The sequence below is a fragment of the Eufriesea mexicana genome, unplaced genomic scaffold, assembly GCF_001483705.2.
Source record: "Eufriesea mexicana isolate 0111107269 unplaced genomic scaffold, ASM148370v2 scaffold14589, whole genome shotgun sequence".
NCBI lineage: Eukaryota > Metazoa > Arthropoda > Insecta > Hymenoptera > Apidae > Eufriesea > Eufriesea mexicana.
In genome coordinates this window covers 224,116-240,730 of record NW_016922043.1, presented here as the reverse complement: position 1 = coordinate 240,730, position 16,615 = coordinate 224,116, and the positions used below count along the sequence as shown (strand labels likewise).

Below are 16,615 nucleotides of genomic sequence, written 5' to 3'. Positions count from 1 at the left end.
GACATTAAAAGTGGGAAATCGGCCTCGAAAGGCGCGGAATGTTCTCGATAAATTTCGTAATCACATTCCTCCACTGGGGAGGGCCAACCGCAAAAAAGAAAAAAAAAGGCACAAGTTCAAATTAATTCGATTCTATGGAAGCAACGAATCGAACGGAACGTGAGGTTGCGGCCGTGCGAAAATCCAGTTACGTTTTTAACGTGATTTGCCAAGCGCCAAGTGCGTGCCTCCTTTCTCACCGGCGATCGACGAATATAAAGCGAATATCGCGACCTCGAAATTGGCAAACGTGCCGGCCGCGAGGAGGCACGGTGACACGCGTGACCCGCCTCGCCAAACAGGAAGTCATAGGAGAACAGCGAACCGAGAACTACAGAGATTCCGCGATTTTTCTGACATCATCTCTCAGATTCAAGGTTCTCTTGCCCCACTCGTTTTACGCTGGAATTGCAAACCACCGGCTCGCGATGGAATCGCGATGACCTCTGCTTTTCCATCCACGAATTCGCCGCTTTACGTTCGCTTCGGTTACGTATCGCGTGGGACAAAAATGTCTAACCATTCTACGATCTTTGAGGTTAGGAACAGAATACATTGCCGTTCCCAAGGATTGTATGAAGAAAAATGATATCAAGCAATCGAATCTGGTTCAACCTAACCTAATTGATACAGAGCGAGACAACATTTTATATCCGTTTGATTTTGAGGTTAAGAAATATATATGCTACAATCGGGTTCCGAAGGCTAAAATAAAAAGAGCGAGTTCAAACGAATAAACTTAAGGCTAGTTTATAAATGACAGAATCCAGAAAATCCTACTGTTTACTTCATGATGCTCTTTCTAAGATCCTTAGATGGTATTGATGCACAAGATAACTCTACGGTTCTCCGTTTCTCGTCTGTGTGCCCTCTATATTTTTTCTCTATTTTTATTTTCTTTTTTTTTTTTGTAATTCGTCAACAAACTTCATTAGCAGCATTAATATCGACGTCGTAAAAACGGACAACGCTCCCGCGGCCAAATTTAAGGCAGCCCCCGTGGCCGAACGAGATTTACTCGCGTTTATTAAGCCGCCCTAATAACCGGCTGCAATTTTAATCCGACGTTAATCTCCAGCGGGGCTGGCCGGCCCTTTCGCGGCCTCGGCCCTGGAATTTCATCCGTTTTCACCAGGTTTAATCCAATTCTGATTCATGCCTGGACCCCTCACGACCTCCTCCGCGTTGCCACAACATACGAACATGTGTATCAGACTGATGTTTTCAGGTTTTAAAAGATTTTCCTCTCTTTTTCCTAGAAATATGAAGCTGTCCAAGGGACATGATTGAGGTATCGAGTTTGCATTTTTGATTTTGTTAGTTTATCTCGCGACACTGCGAAGAAACATGACCCCACGAGTTGTAAAATTTTGTTGAAGACGAGAAGATTAGCAGCTTTAATTTCAACGTGACAACCGCGTGCAACCCTGTGGCTTTGTTAGAATTTTTTCAGTCAAATTTTAGATTCAGCTACCCAGTTTATACTATAGAGAACAGGATGACAGTAAACCTCACCGGTATTTCAAAATGCAAGCCAATTTTTGTGGTTTGCTAACCGAAGCTTTTCCAGAGATTCACTACTTTCTCCTAAATACGTTAACAAATACATTCTCGACCTATCTAAACCAAAACACCAAATACTTCATTTCGACTAGCTCTAAGTACTTCCTTTTTAAAAGAAGGAAGTACTCTTTAGTAAAATGTTTCCGAATTCTCCTATAATGTGTACAAGTGGATAGACCAAGCTAGCAGTGACAGAAAATAGGTACTTTTCGCTGCGATATGCCTACGAACTAAAATCTGTGTTCCAGGTCGACATGGAGCAAGAAAGGAACGCAAAGCATCACCGTGGGGGCGGTTAACTTTCGACGTGTAGCGTCGGAGCGTGTCTCTGCAAAAGACGATGGAAATAATAAGGGGTTAAAAGGACAGGAAGACAGAGGGAGGGTTGGCATAGGGAAGCAAAGAAGGGGCAAGAAGTGCAATGGCCTGAAAACGCGAGGCCAACCCCCTCACCTCCCCATTTGCCTGGTCTCCCGAGTCTTCCGAACACGCTATTGTTATTATTGTCACAGCTATTGTAATTATTGAGCTCATCGTAATACCTACTAGTTCGCGATTAGTTCTGGCGTAGTTGCGTGCGAGTCTGATGATAGTCCATGATAAAATAGGTCTGCTTTTGCTTTCTTTCTTGCTTGTCGATGTGGATTCTGTTTGTGTATGACTCGCCGAATAGGTTTTGAGTGATACTGATAATAATTGACGACGAAGTGTAATGTACAAAAAGCCTGGTTTTGGATCTGTTGAGTCTGTGAATATGATAAGATTGTTAGTTTGTTATGGAATGAGGATTTTATAGGGTCCAAGGAAATTTAAATAAGAAAAGTTGTTTTACAAGCTAACTTACTTGGAAGGTATGGAGAAAGTCGACTCTTCAAGGCGAACGCTCAAAGCATTTGTTAGGTTAAATGAATATTGTTTTAAGGGAATGTTTCATGCATTGATGTCTTGATGTTTGAGTGTCTTCAGAGTACATGAAGCTTGACAAGAAATGTATTTGTTTGTGTAGATTAATAATTAACATTTTTTCCATCTTTAAGTTTTAAGGTTAGGTTATGTAGGCAGTGAATCTGATTATAAATATACGTTAAATCAACGGTTAATATTGTGTAGTTATTACTTGCTTGAGAGTATGTAACAGATTTACATTCATCACAATCCACACTATATACTTGCATCATGGATATCAAAGAATGCAAGTGAAAATTCAGTTGCTCTTGAATCTCAACAGAAAACGAGAATAAGAGGAACACAATCATCTTTATCGCTCAAGTAGCTATATCCTAAATTTATTAAATTATTAGTAACAAGTAACGTTAATTCTAAGAGGTTAGGATTGGTTAGTAAAAGATTTCCAAATATATCTCAAACGAAGCAAATTGTTTAGAGGTTTCATGTTACATTGCAATATAAAACTAAAAATATAAAGAGAAAAAGAGACAGAGAAAGAGACACAGAGAAAGAAAGAGAGAGAAAAAGCGAGAGAGAAAAGTTTTAATTTTTTTTAATTGGTTAATTAATCAAAAAGAGACGAAATTATTCACGAAAGCAGAATTATTTTTGCAAAATTAATTTCAAAAAATAACCAATTTTTTGTACTTAAAAACACATGTGCATTTCATCGACCACATGTACACTGGTATACGAAATATATTTTATATAAATGCGCAGGCACAATGAAACGAAGAAAATATGTAAGAAAATAATTTTCCATGCACGAAGAAAGGTAGTCGATATACTCACGGCAGTTATGTTCGTCAGAACTGTCTGAACAATCTGTCACGCCATCACAGCGAGCGTTACTGTCAATACACTGGCCGTTGTTGCATTTGTATTGCGAGGCGGTGCAAGCTGCAAATAAAGAAAACAAAAAACCATATAAAAAATGTATAAAATATTTCCGATCAGATGGGAAACGTTCGACGGTGGAAATAAATGATGAGAATCAAACAAATATTTCAACGCTGATTCGTGATCGATCGCGACGTCCTTTTGGATCTCATATTGTGGAGAAATTCGTGCGCAAAAATAGCGAGAAATTTTCCTGGTTTAGGTTATAGATAACCTTCGCTAATATATTAAATAAAAGTTTTGTGTCATATTACTTGCTCGTGTAATATTTTATATATCAGAATAGCATTCTGAGATTTAATGCTTTTCCCGAAAAACCTGGTCGAAAAATCAAAAGAATATTGGGTACAGGTTATAACAGTCGCTATAATTTTAGTATTTGCAGCCTTGAATCGTATAGAATGCTCTGTGTTGTTTTAAATAAATGATTCATTTACTATAATGGGTTTAATAATTTCCGTAAATTAAAACCTTGTTATATTAAATTATTCACACTTGTAGTACGCATGCACAATGTTATTCTTTCGATATACTGTTTAGTACATTAATAGAATTTAGTGTGCGAAGTATTATAAACAATGGGGAAAATTCTCAGGAATTTGTTCTTTGTCTCTGGCTTACAAAGAAAATGGAGATCAATAGAACTCGAATTTCTTCCCTCTTATTCGAATAGACGAAATACGAAGGATCCAATAATGTCACTTGAATGCCGTTTAATATGAACTCGTAGATGCACAAAAAGAGAAGTCAGATTTCAAAGAAGAATCTTCTATAGCATTCTATCATACCTTAACCTTCGCACCGTTTAATAAGACAGTAAGGTGAAATTCCCCTATAAAAGGCCTTTCCGTAGTTTAATTATGGTCTCCAAATAATATTCATAGCTCTTCTTAAAATAACGTTCCACTCTGTGCGATTATAACCTTTCCACAGACGAATGTATGTATATTATTGTATATAGCGCCTCTCTCGTAAGAAAAAGGTAGTTCTTTCCACATTTCGTGAGATTATCGATTATTTCTCAATCTACATTTCCGATCGGTATCGATTTCGGTTAAGCAAGTTTGCTATTTTATCGACATCATGAAGATCGTAATAAGACCTATCTTCAACGGCATAAAGCGAAATAAATAAATTGTTTCGAATCACGGAAAATAACCTAGGCGTGAATTTTTCATCATGCAATGACTTTTTCTCCAGTCAGTTAACCTCTGTCCAGTGATTTACTATGGGCTTGCCACTCTGCAGAGCTGTCAAAAGTGCTCGCGTATTGCGTTTCAGATAAACACAGACCATGGCTGGATGCTCCAGTTTCAAGCCGACAGACCGGTCCGCTTCCACTTCGGTGTGATACGAGAGTACGTCGACCACGGTGTTGTTTCAGCAATTGGATCGACGCTGGTTCATCTCGTTTTCACAATTATGTCATGCTCATTCGAGACAATCCGATCGCACTCCGTTTTGGATAACGTTACAGTGACGCGTATAAAGTGGCCTGGCTCGCATTTCTACCGATTTTTCGCTCCCCCTATTGACCTCTGTCGGTACTATTACTGACCAACGATTACTGTCGATTTAAAAATTATCGATATGGATTTACAAAAATATCAACAGTACGTAAACGTGTCGAATACTTTTCCTGCCTTCTTGTTAAACTAAATATATATTTCAAAGTTTATATTATATTTTATTCTTATAGTATTCTAAGCAAATAACAAGATCTTTAGCTTATCATATTTATTCTAGAAGTAGATTTTGATGACTAAAAAGCATATCAAGAGAGACTATAGTAACCTATACAGTAATGCGAGATTTAGGGTGATCTGGCTGCGAAATAACACTTTGACGAAGGTTAAGGAGAATTCTCGTTGGTTTTCATGGTAATATACCAGCACAAATGGCCAGCTAGAGTCAAGTAGGGTGATTGAGTGACAGTCTCCTGTGTCAAAGCGTATTCAAGTCCCTTTAACAGACATAACCTGATCGTGTTCTCCATATTCTGATCCCTTCCACACTTTGAATACCGTGAGTATCTACTTAGACTTATATCGTTTATCGCACATCCTTGTAATAATCTTCCGGTACAATTTTTAGGTTATGTACGCTGACAATCGTGAAGTGACGTCGATTAAACGAATTTAATGGAAATCTATTTCCAAATATTTCACAGTGTCTACCGTTTGAAAATAATACGCTTAAATGCTTTCAAAGTTCCTCCTTTTACCGTAAAATTCTGAATAATCGAATTCTATTGAAATTCAGCATTAACATCTTTATTGGAAAGAAGAAAACAGTGCGGTGACCTGCGAGATGGAGTAAAATATTGAGGGTGCAAGCTGTCGCGAGGGTGTAGAACCGAGGTGGATGGAAAAGTTTGCCTGGTTACTTTTTTTGCTAAAGATGCATGAGAGCGTGTTTCGCGCCTCGAAAGCCCGCCTTCGCGATGCATCTTTTTACAGCCACGATTCTCTTATCACTCTCTCATCCCCCGCCATCTTGCTTCTTCGATCATAACTATTTAAAGCCCGAGAAGTTTTGAAAATTGCCGCTCCGCTACACTGTAACCACTTTGACATGGCGAATTTGTCACCTCGCTGGTAAACACGCAATTTTCAAGCTCTCAAATGCTATTTTAAGTAGCACTGGCATACAACCATTGATTATCTTTGCTTGTAGATCTTGCTGATGTTCTTTATACGTTTTTATCTATTAGACCTAATTTGTTCTATGATATTGGTTCCTATGTAAGTCATTTCTTATTTTCTTTTTGTGTATTATTTTCACTAGTAAAAATGTCAAGATCGGTTACAGATGACTTCCGTTTTCCATCAGGAACAACAGTTTTTCAGCTGTGATAACGAGGACATTAGTATCACGTGCAACAGTCCGTGTAAAACTCCAGTGCGGCTTTTTCAGTCGCATCAAGTCAGAGGAAGGAATATCTTCAGGGCATCACCGCAGTTGAATTAATTTACCACATGAGCACTGGACCAAATAGGTTGGTAGTTTTGTCAAACGATGAATAATTAGGTCTTGCACTATTTGAAAAATATCTGTCCTTATAACGTAAGTTTCAATCTCACCGTTTTTTCTTTTCATTTTTTAAGACATGTTTATTAGAAGCCACGAGTTGAAAGCGTAAGACATATAGGTAGAGGGTTGAAGGAACACCCCATGGGGACTAAACTTCTTCTGCTGGCAGTCCATTAGAAGAGCACGGACGATTTAGCAGAGGGGCTTTTAGGTCCAGCAATTTGATGCTGCTTGCCTGTCATGCTAATATCCCCAGCTTTATATCGAGTCGAGTTTTTCTTCACCGCTTCTGATGTATGTTTTCCCCGCGTAAGTTGCCGGGAGTACGCGTCGTTGAACACCCCGGATGATGCTTTTGTCGCTACTGGCGGGATTTTTCCTTCGAAAAATCTCGTTGAAAATTTCCCTTCCTTTGAAGAAAAATTTGCGTTCTACTTCTCTCCAGAATTTTACATCAAATTTTCTACAATTTTTGTACGAATTAAAAATTTAACGGTCGTATTTAATATGTTATACCTGGAATTCGTCACGTCGTATTTTGATACTGCTGCTGTTTCTTTTGCTGCTTTCAAACTGTCTCTTTGATTACACAAATTTGCTTTTTCGTAACTTTATACTACCTCTTTTATTGCAGAAATTCCCTCCTTTGAAGTTCTTGTGTTTCTCTCTTTCGTTAATAAAATTCCTTTTTTGGCACTTTTCTTATTGCTAAAAATTTCATTTTTGATGCTATTTCCTTCTTTGGTGCCTTTGTATCTTTCCCACTATGAAAATTTCGTATATTTCTTGAAGGGTTCCCTTATTCTTTGAACTCCAATCTTTCAAAGCCCAAATTTCATCGTGAGAAAGACTGCTGAAACGAAATCTTTAGACATTGGATACTATCAAGGAAGTAAATAGATCTGAGATAATGTACGTGTAACTTAGATGGCAGGAATGATTTTAGAGAGAATGACCAGTGACTAGTAGGTACTGACTATTTCACAGGATGGATGGCATGTTAGGTCTATATTGGATAATTGGTCAACGGCTAACTAACAATAAGGAAAAGGCAAATAGTTTCCTGACACTTGCAAGATTTATAGATGTAGGAGTTAATTAGGATTGCTATGGAAAATGTGCATTCACTCATCCTCTTCTGAATACCAATGTTCGATGCTGAACCTTGTTCGTAAATATTTAGTAGTACCTTCACACTCAAATCTAGGTCACTTGATCTCTTTACTATTAGAGAAACTATTAAATTACTATTAAATTTCATACCTAATGGATATAATGAACGAATCGACAAAACCCAGAAAAATAGGGATTCGAAGCATTCATTAAAGTTTCGTTTAAATCTTTGCGAAAAACTAGATATTTCGATATATTTGGCAAGGAAAAATCGTCTAGTAACTTTTATGGGATTTTTGAAAAGTGGACACTTCAGTGAATCGATTTATGATAATTCGGACCGCGAAAAAATTTGTTAAGGAAACTACCAGTGTTTGAATTTTTATAATTTTTGAAGTGAAAAACTTGCCTTTGTTTTCTACTATAGACACATCTAGGGAAAAATTCAATCTAGGAATGTGAAAGTACAGGCTTTGCCCTTTGTATTGGTCTAAAAAGTGTTATCGTATGATTTCTTCTCATAGAGTTATAACTGTTTAAAAATGAACGTAGTATAGATTCAATTTTACTTTTCATTGTAGTTTCGATATATGTAATTTCGATATGTATAGTTTCGATATATATTTGTTCGATACATGTAGCTTTAATATGTGTAGTTTCAATATATACATATAGTTTCGATACATCTAGTTTTGATATATCTAGTTTCGATATATATATAGTTTCGATACATCTAGTTTCGATATATCTAATTTCAATACATGTAGTTTCGATATATGTAGTTTCGAGACATATAGTCGCGGTACATGTAGTTGCGATACATTTAGTTACGATACATTTAGTTTCGATACATGTAGTTTCGATATATCTAGTTTCGATACATGTAGTTTCGATACATGTAGTTTCGATATATCTAGTTTCGATATATGTTCCTAACCTAACTTACTCCATTTAATTCTTTACGTACTTCTCGCACATTTTATAACATTGCACGTATTTCATAAATTTTGCAGTGTTCAAAAGTTGAAAAGGAAATGGAACCAACGATTTGAAAAAAAAAAAAAAAAATGTTCACTTTTATCCACTTTGCTACAAGTGGACTTGGATAGAAAACGAAATCGATTATTTAGGTAATTTGTCTCGTTAAACCGATACTAATGCATTTATTCGTATAGAATGGAATTATTTTCTGATCAATCACATTTTTTTTCTACAGGTATATATCAAATATTCACAAAGAGGAAGGACGCGTTTTGCAGTCGAGAAAAAGCAACACGGTGCACGAGTAACTCTTCGTTCCCACTACACTCGCGTGATTTAGGAGATAACGAGTTCGGGCTCGTCCTAATGATGTATTCTATTTTTCCACTTTTCAACAAAATCCCTACACGACCATAACCGACGGTAAAACCACAAAATCGATCTGCTTACAAGAAATCAATTTACCGTACAGCAGTTTATGCTACGACCATGAGTGTTTACTTTTCAATCTATGCAATTCGAATTTTAGAGTTTTTCACAAATTCGTTTATCTCGTCCTTGCTGATCTATTTTGATTATGATTTATATTTGGCAATTCGTAGATTGGAAAATCAGATTCAATTTTAAGTCAGACTCCTCTCTAAGAAAAGATATAGGTACAATTAGATCTTATAACTGTCCACGTATATCTTCTCAATGGATGAACCTGTTCTAGTAACTTTTTCATAAGTATCTAAAGTATTAGAATTGTTATCATAATTAATAAGTAAAATTAGAATTACATTATAATATGCATATAGAATGCATATAAGTATTCATAATTTATGAATTAATTCCGTAATAACTGTACTGTACATATCCTCCTCACAAACCTTCAAGGTATATTGGAAACTGATGCCAGATGTGAGCTCCAACTTAAGCTTTCAAATATTAATCCTATTCTTGTAATATATTTTTCGACAATATTCACTTAGAGTGCACTTTAATAATTCAAATATTAATGGATCGGTTACTGATACCTGTCAGACACTGCATTTAGATTAAGCTAGGTTCTAGATTCCAAATCAGACTACGAGGTATTCAGAATTTATCTTTTCTTTGACATACGTCGATCAGATGTTTTTGGTGATTTTTAACAGACACCTGGATGCAATATTGTAAAGACGAAGGCAACGACTGGCAGTGAAATCTAAATGGAATCTACCAGGACTGACGTCTTTTGGTCCATTCGGATCGCATAGCCCTATCGTCATATAGACGATCACGCTAATCGCATTAGAAGAATTACCATCAATTTCGCGGTCGAATTTGCATGAAAAATCGCCACTCGATGGGTAACGAGCGAACCGACGCTGTGGCGCGTTTCCAACGGGCCGGCCGCGATATATGAACGCGGCATATAAAGTATATTCCCGTCATACATTGCGGGGGAGTGTCTCTTCTCCCCGTCCACCAGGGATTCGACATATTTTAGTGGCCGATTTGCAATTTAAACGTTATAATTAATGACGTCCTGTCGCGGTTCGCGACGCGTTGCGAACGCGCTATAACGAAAAAATAATTCCACGCGGAATGCCTCTAAAGAGGGTTCAGGGTAATTATTCAGAATCGTTTTTGGAAGATTCTTCGCCATTCTGCAGGTATTTCTTTTTTCTCCACCGTTGCCAGACATTGTTAAAAGAAATTGAAGATAATTCCTTTTTATGCCGTCAGATTTCGCTCGATGTACCCCCTTATGGTAAGAAAAATGGCGGAGGGCAGGAAAATCAAGGTGAACGAAACGAGGATCGATAAATAAATCGTCGACTCTTCAATCATGTGCACAATGAAGCCGTGCACCGAGTGGCGCAATCGATAACTCGTTTACAATTAATTTCCCCCAGAATGACAAATACTTTTGCCAGTAGAATGGCTCGCGTCGCGACTTCCGCCCGACGCGAGGCCCCTCGGCTTAAGCGTTCTTCCGGGCAGTGGTTCTCTGCATGCGTTGCTTAAAACAGCCGCAATCAAAATTACTCAAAGTTCCCGGTTGACACTGGGAGAAGGGAACCAACCAAAGAGACTTTTTCGTGATTGAAAGTTTTCGTACAAAATGGCAACTACTACAGCTCGTTGTTAAGTATTTGAGACGAAAAGGGAAAGGGATTTTTTATGAAGGAAAGTGATCTTCGACACTGCGGTCGTTTCCATTATATTTCTAGAGCGTGAAACATTTAGTCCTTCACGCGTGCAAAATCAACCGAGTAATCTACACCGGTGTGCATGCGTAAACTCTGCGATAACCACGGCTAAACGTACGTCTCGACCGCTTATCGCGATCCAGCCTGCCATAATACCCGTTTCCACGGCCGGATCATTGCTATCTTATGAAATCCAACGCGGAATCGCTCGCGGCTTCCTCGAAAAACGGTTATTCTAAACAAAGAAGAAATTTTTCTCTGCAGAGCCTCACACATCAATCATTGAATATTCATCGTTTCGAAAATCGTGGATTAAGATGAACTTTGACACGAATCTTCGATAATATTCGAACGTGTTTGCTGCAAGAATTAATGGATTTTTATATACATACACGCACACATGAAAGTATTCGAGCATGTGTTGTTTTTAAAAAATGATATATGCGTGTTGCAATGAAATATATGAAACGATAATGATGTTTAAATCACGAAGGAAGCCTTAAAATTATATATAATGAAATTAGAAAATAATTCAACTTTATGATATATTTATTATATGTAAATATGCAGTATTGGTGAATCATGAAAATATTGCATAAACGTATAATATTAGTGAAAAATATCGCTAATTAAACAATTGGGAGATTTAATATGAAATTGCTTCATCTTTTGTTGCTTATCATACTTCTAAGACGACTTTTCATTTAACTCACTAGCGCCACCACGACCCGTATCTCCAATAAATGTAATATAAATATCCTACATATCGTTGAATTATTTTCTAATTTCACTAATATAATCGTCAAATTTTCTCCTTATTGTATTTAAAATATCGTTTTAAATACTTCACATTAAGCGTTTGAATACTTTCGTACACGAGTGTAGATTTATTTACTCGCGTACGTAAAATATATAAACATATAAATTTTATATTAATCATTCGTGAATTGTTTCGTATTTTGAGGTTAGGAAAGCTTGCGGTGAATAGTTAATTTAATGGAGGAATCGGGAAAATTTGAAGGCAGCGTTTCGAAGTTGTGATAGTCACTCGTCGCCTTATTTCGCGAATCCTACGCGACATAATCCACGTTTCTACAAACCAGCGACTCATCCGAGCTACAACGGGACCATTCTGTTCTCCCTGTGGGATCGCGCCGCTTGTAAACCGGCCTGTAGCTTCAATCAATGGAGCTCGGTAAATCGAGGGGAACGCGAAAAATCGCGACAGAAATCGAGGCAACAGCTTTTCCACCTCCTGGGGATACCATGAACGAGGCATAGCTTGGATTAATAAAGGTGTGCAGCGCAAAATTTGAGGTTAGATTTCGTAAAATGTAGTCGAAATGACTAATTGTTCCCCGATTTACCCAATCGCACATACAAAACAGCAACGCAGTGCTTTTACTTCGATTATTCTCGTGTTATTTAATTATTAATCCTTTCATTACCACGAGTAACTCAGACCTAACCTAAACCCAATTCTAACCTAGATAGATAAATTATTCGCGAACGTGGCACTACACAATACAGGGATTAGTGCGTCGCCATTTTTGACCCACTTATTTACATTATTACAGAACAGAGATTTCAAAATTCCAAAAATCCCTTTTATCTTTCAAAAAAGTTCGAAAATGTTACTCGCAAACGACTGAAATGCGTTTTCCAATGGAAATATTTGAAACCATTACTATTAGCCGATCAATAAGGATTATCTAACAACTACTTCTCACCAGTTACCGCACTTGACCTACCCTACTTGCAATATTTCCGAAGGACAAACACATTTAAGCAGATTTTCTCATCGAGAGAGTCAGAAAAACGATTTTTTTATTCATTTTTTACATGTCTGGACCCTAGAAAATATGCGTGTAAAGCGATTTAATAAAATTCATAAAACTGGAATACAAAATCTATTAGTTGCACAAGTGGATCGATATTTAAAAATTCTTGTTACACGTGTCAAGAGAATTTTAGTTTCATCATGCTTTTTGTCGCCCAGGAAACAAAATATGTGAAATATTATGAAACAGTGCGACGAATTGATCAAATTTTGAATATTTCTATCGAAAACTTTAAACGCATTTTTCTCGAGACTGTACTTTTCACACTTACTTTTACACAACCGATTGACTTCAAATTTGGACAGTACCTTCAACAGATATCTCTCTATCATTGGGACAGAAATAATTGAAATCCATTTTGATTTACTATTTCTTTCCAAGCTTCAGGTGACAAGGAAACAAAAGAAAATCGATATTTCAACTTTAAAGAACCACCATTTTTTTTAATCCGTAGATTTTTTATACTTTTTAGTTGTAACTATAGTTCTATCCTTACTAAACAGAATGCCTCTCAATTTGTTTGTTTCGAATAACCAGAAGAGCCGCAATCCTGTCAGCACGCCAGACATGTTTTTCAAACCACCCGGAACATATGTTTAAATAACTTCCACAATCGTTATTATTTTTTATTGACAAAAATTGGAGACACCCTCGGAATACGTATCCACGAATGGCCAAAAATCTGCATCGAAAGCTCTCATGGTTTCTACGAAAAAAATTCGCGAAAACCCTGCTTCCTTTCTTGCCTCTAGACCAGAAGATCCCTTTCCTTAAGATTCGAAGAGGTAACCTAAGCTGCCTGTTCCTTCGGGATATTCGAAAGTATTACTTTCAGACGATCGACAGAATCGATCAGCGAGCATCAACTGTCACCAGGCAGAAAACTTCCGGCGTCAAAGAGAGTCATCGATTGGGAGGTAGCCGACGCGACGAGCGGAGACTCGTTTCGACAACGACAACGATAACCATGCGGCAGCAGCCTCTTTCCGCCCTCGAGTGTCGTAAATAACGTCCAGGTAAAACGAATTGTCGATAAATAAATGCTCGAGCCGCGGATACGTGTCACGCGTGGGTGGACAGCGGCCGGCCGGATCGTTATTTCATAACAGGTCACGCTATCGTTTGTCCGGCTAGCATATGCAGCCACTGGCGTCTCTCTACGCCGCGTTTTCGTTCGTTAACTGACGTGCGGTTTGTTCTCGCCAGACGCAATTAGAATTCACCCGACCGTCCTTCTTTGTCGATCGACTCTCCGCTATCGGTCTCCACTTTCATCCGACAATTCGATTTTTTCCATTCCACCGTCAACCTTGTCGGTCCCCCAAACATTCTAGCCTTTTCTCCGACTACAACCTTTCCCGACATCGGGAACTCCGCAACGCCATCTCGCGGTACCAGTCCCTTAATAACCGCAACCGTAATGACCGCAACGGTTTAACCCCTTAACGACCGCAACCGTGTTACCACGCATTCGATGTTACGTAAAATTTCCCTTGTATATTTTCCAATTTTTTAAAATATCGATTTCCTTGTATGATCTCGATCACGATACGTTATCGGGTACCCTAATCGATCGTTAAATCTATGATAAAGAGATTTGGAAATCTTTGATCAATTTTTGTACAATAATTCGGTCCTCAACGCTGAGGTTACCATGATTAGTTGGTAACTGATACTAACTGATGATTGATGGAGGAAAAAATAAAAGATTTTTTAGTAAAGAGAAGTGGAGGGGAAAATGTTGAAAGATATATGCGTCTTGGAAGAAAACTCGCGGGAATGAGTAATTAAATTGAATACGGTGTTTTTAAGCAAAATTTTGGAAATGTCCATTTAGGTTATGGTAGGTTTAACGTTAAGAGGTTAGGGGACACAGAGTCATATCTGCGAGTGTCACGTGTATGCCAATATTTATCAAGATATTTATGTAAACAATTAATTACAAAAATTAATTGCATTTTTATTAAATTTTCTATTAATTTTATCACCAGTAGCAATTTTCTTTATTCCTACATGATTATGATCGAAGAAAATTTTGAAATTTTGAAAAACGTCTCTAAATTGATATTTGGTTCGAAATTTTTGGATCTCGCGGTACACGTTGCGATTCGGAACTTTTGGTCGGGAGTGTACGTATTTATTGCATGTTACGGTAAGATAACTCGAACAATGATAAAACTAGTGTGTGCACGTGAATGAATCATTTTCATTTTAATACAGCTCTAGTAACTTTCCAAATAAATAATTTAAATTTACAATCCTTCCGATGTATGCAGAAGGTGACATTGTCAGAGTTTCTCGTAAATTATCGCCGATTTATATATTTTAGCAACACCCACGTACTATTCTAGCGAATCGATTGAACACTTAGAAGCAGTAGCGTAGGTAGCTATCTAATGTAACCTATGAATCAAATTTCCTGTGCTGTTTTACAAAATTGACGAATTAATTTGCAATTTCCTTGAGAAATCTGAATATAAATACTCTGAACACGCAAAGAGAAAAGTACATATTCAAAAAATTTACTCGATTACATACTATTAAACTGACACGGATTGGACCAGTCTCCGAATATTATTAATTTATAAATACGAATAGCAATCATAAACATTAAAATTATTAATGTCATCGTGCAATCCAAGCAAGTCGTAAAATTATAGTAAAAATAATAATAAAATTATTATCGAATTATTTGAATATGAATATTAATTCTTAAATTGAAAAATTTGAATATTAATTCTTACATCGAAGAATTTGAATATTAATTTCTAAATATTAGGACTTACATATGAAATATTGCGGTTTTCAGGGTTAATTCGAATATGAGTTTTGAGAAGGTACTCTTTCTTTAATCGTTAATAGTAATCATAAACATTAAAATTAAAATTATTAGTCATCGTGCAATCCAAGCAAGTCGGAAAATTATAGCAAAAATAATAATAAAATTATTATCGAATTATTTGAATTTGAATATTAATTCCTAAATATTAGGACTTAAATACGAAATATTGCGGTTTTCAGTGTTAATTCGAATATGAGTTTTGAGAAGGTACTCTTTCTTTAATCGGTAATAGTAATAATAAACATAAAAATTAAAATTATTAGTCATCGTGCAATCCAAGCAAGTCGTAAAATTATAGCAAAGATAATAATAAAATTATTATCGAATTATTTGAATTTGAATATTGGTTCCTAAATATTAGGATTTAAATACGAAATATTGCGGTTTTCAGGATTAATTCGAATATGAGTTTTGAGAAGGTACTCTTTCTTTAATCGTTTCACGTGGAAATAATCCGAATTGTGGTTTCGCTTCTCGCAAAGGTGAAACCACGGAAATTCCATAGCCGACTTTAAGCCCACGTAGATATATTCGTATTTCGGTTGGAAGAAGCTTCGTATCTCTTTATCAACGAGAAATTCTCGGCTATGCAGTTTGCTAGCCGGCGGGAAGGGATCATATTTTACCGCATCCGCAGCTGATACGCTGAGAAGATGCCTCCCATGGTGCACTTCTAGACATCGTTCGAGATTTCAGCGGCTCGCGGCTGTAAGTCGATTTTTGGAATGCACCTTTGTTTGACGGAATCTCCTTCCCGGGTTATAAATTTCTCTACTCGCGTCCAAACATTTACCGAATTCGATTCACCCGCTGACAGCCATCTTTCGTGCTTCAATTATCAATACAGTCTTCCGTTTGCTTGATACGATTCGACGATCATATCGATTTCCACTCGAACGTTGGAAACATATAACGTAACGAAGCAGCCACAAACCTAAAATAATTGCAAAGATGTCGTCGACATCAGTAACCTGTCAGGATAAATCGGGTTAATTGTTACAGACACGATGAATTTCTCAATAGTGGAAGAATATTTTGGGAGGATGGATCGATGGACAGTTTAATTCCCATAGGATCAAATTTTGGAAACAGAGAGAACGTCCTTTAAATTTCACATCCAGCTTCTGAAGGATTTTTCAGGTCGTTCCACTTGAATAATTCATCGATCGAATCTG

At 37.1% G+C, this 16,615-nt stretch overlaps 1 protein-coding gene across 16 annotated transcripts in view; it reads right to left on the bottom strand.

The window, feature by feature from the left end:
* trol (terribly reduced optic lobes) overlaps positions 1-16,615 on the bottom strand; it is a 251,055-nt gene that overhangs the window by 36,977 nt on the left and 197,463 nt on the right. For all 16 annotated transcript variants that reach the window (XM_017909090.1, XM_017909096.1, XM_017909092.1 and 13 more), the window contains one exon: positions 3,343-3,450. In XM_017909090.1, coding sequence (XP_017764579.1) covers positions 3,343-3,450 — 108 coding nt within the window. The remainder of the gene's footprint in view (positions 1-3,342; positions 3,451-16,615) is intronic.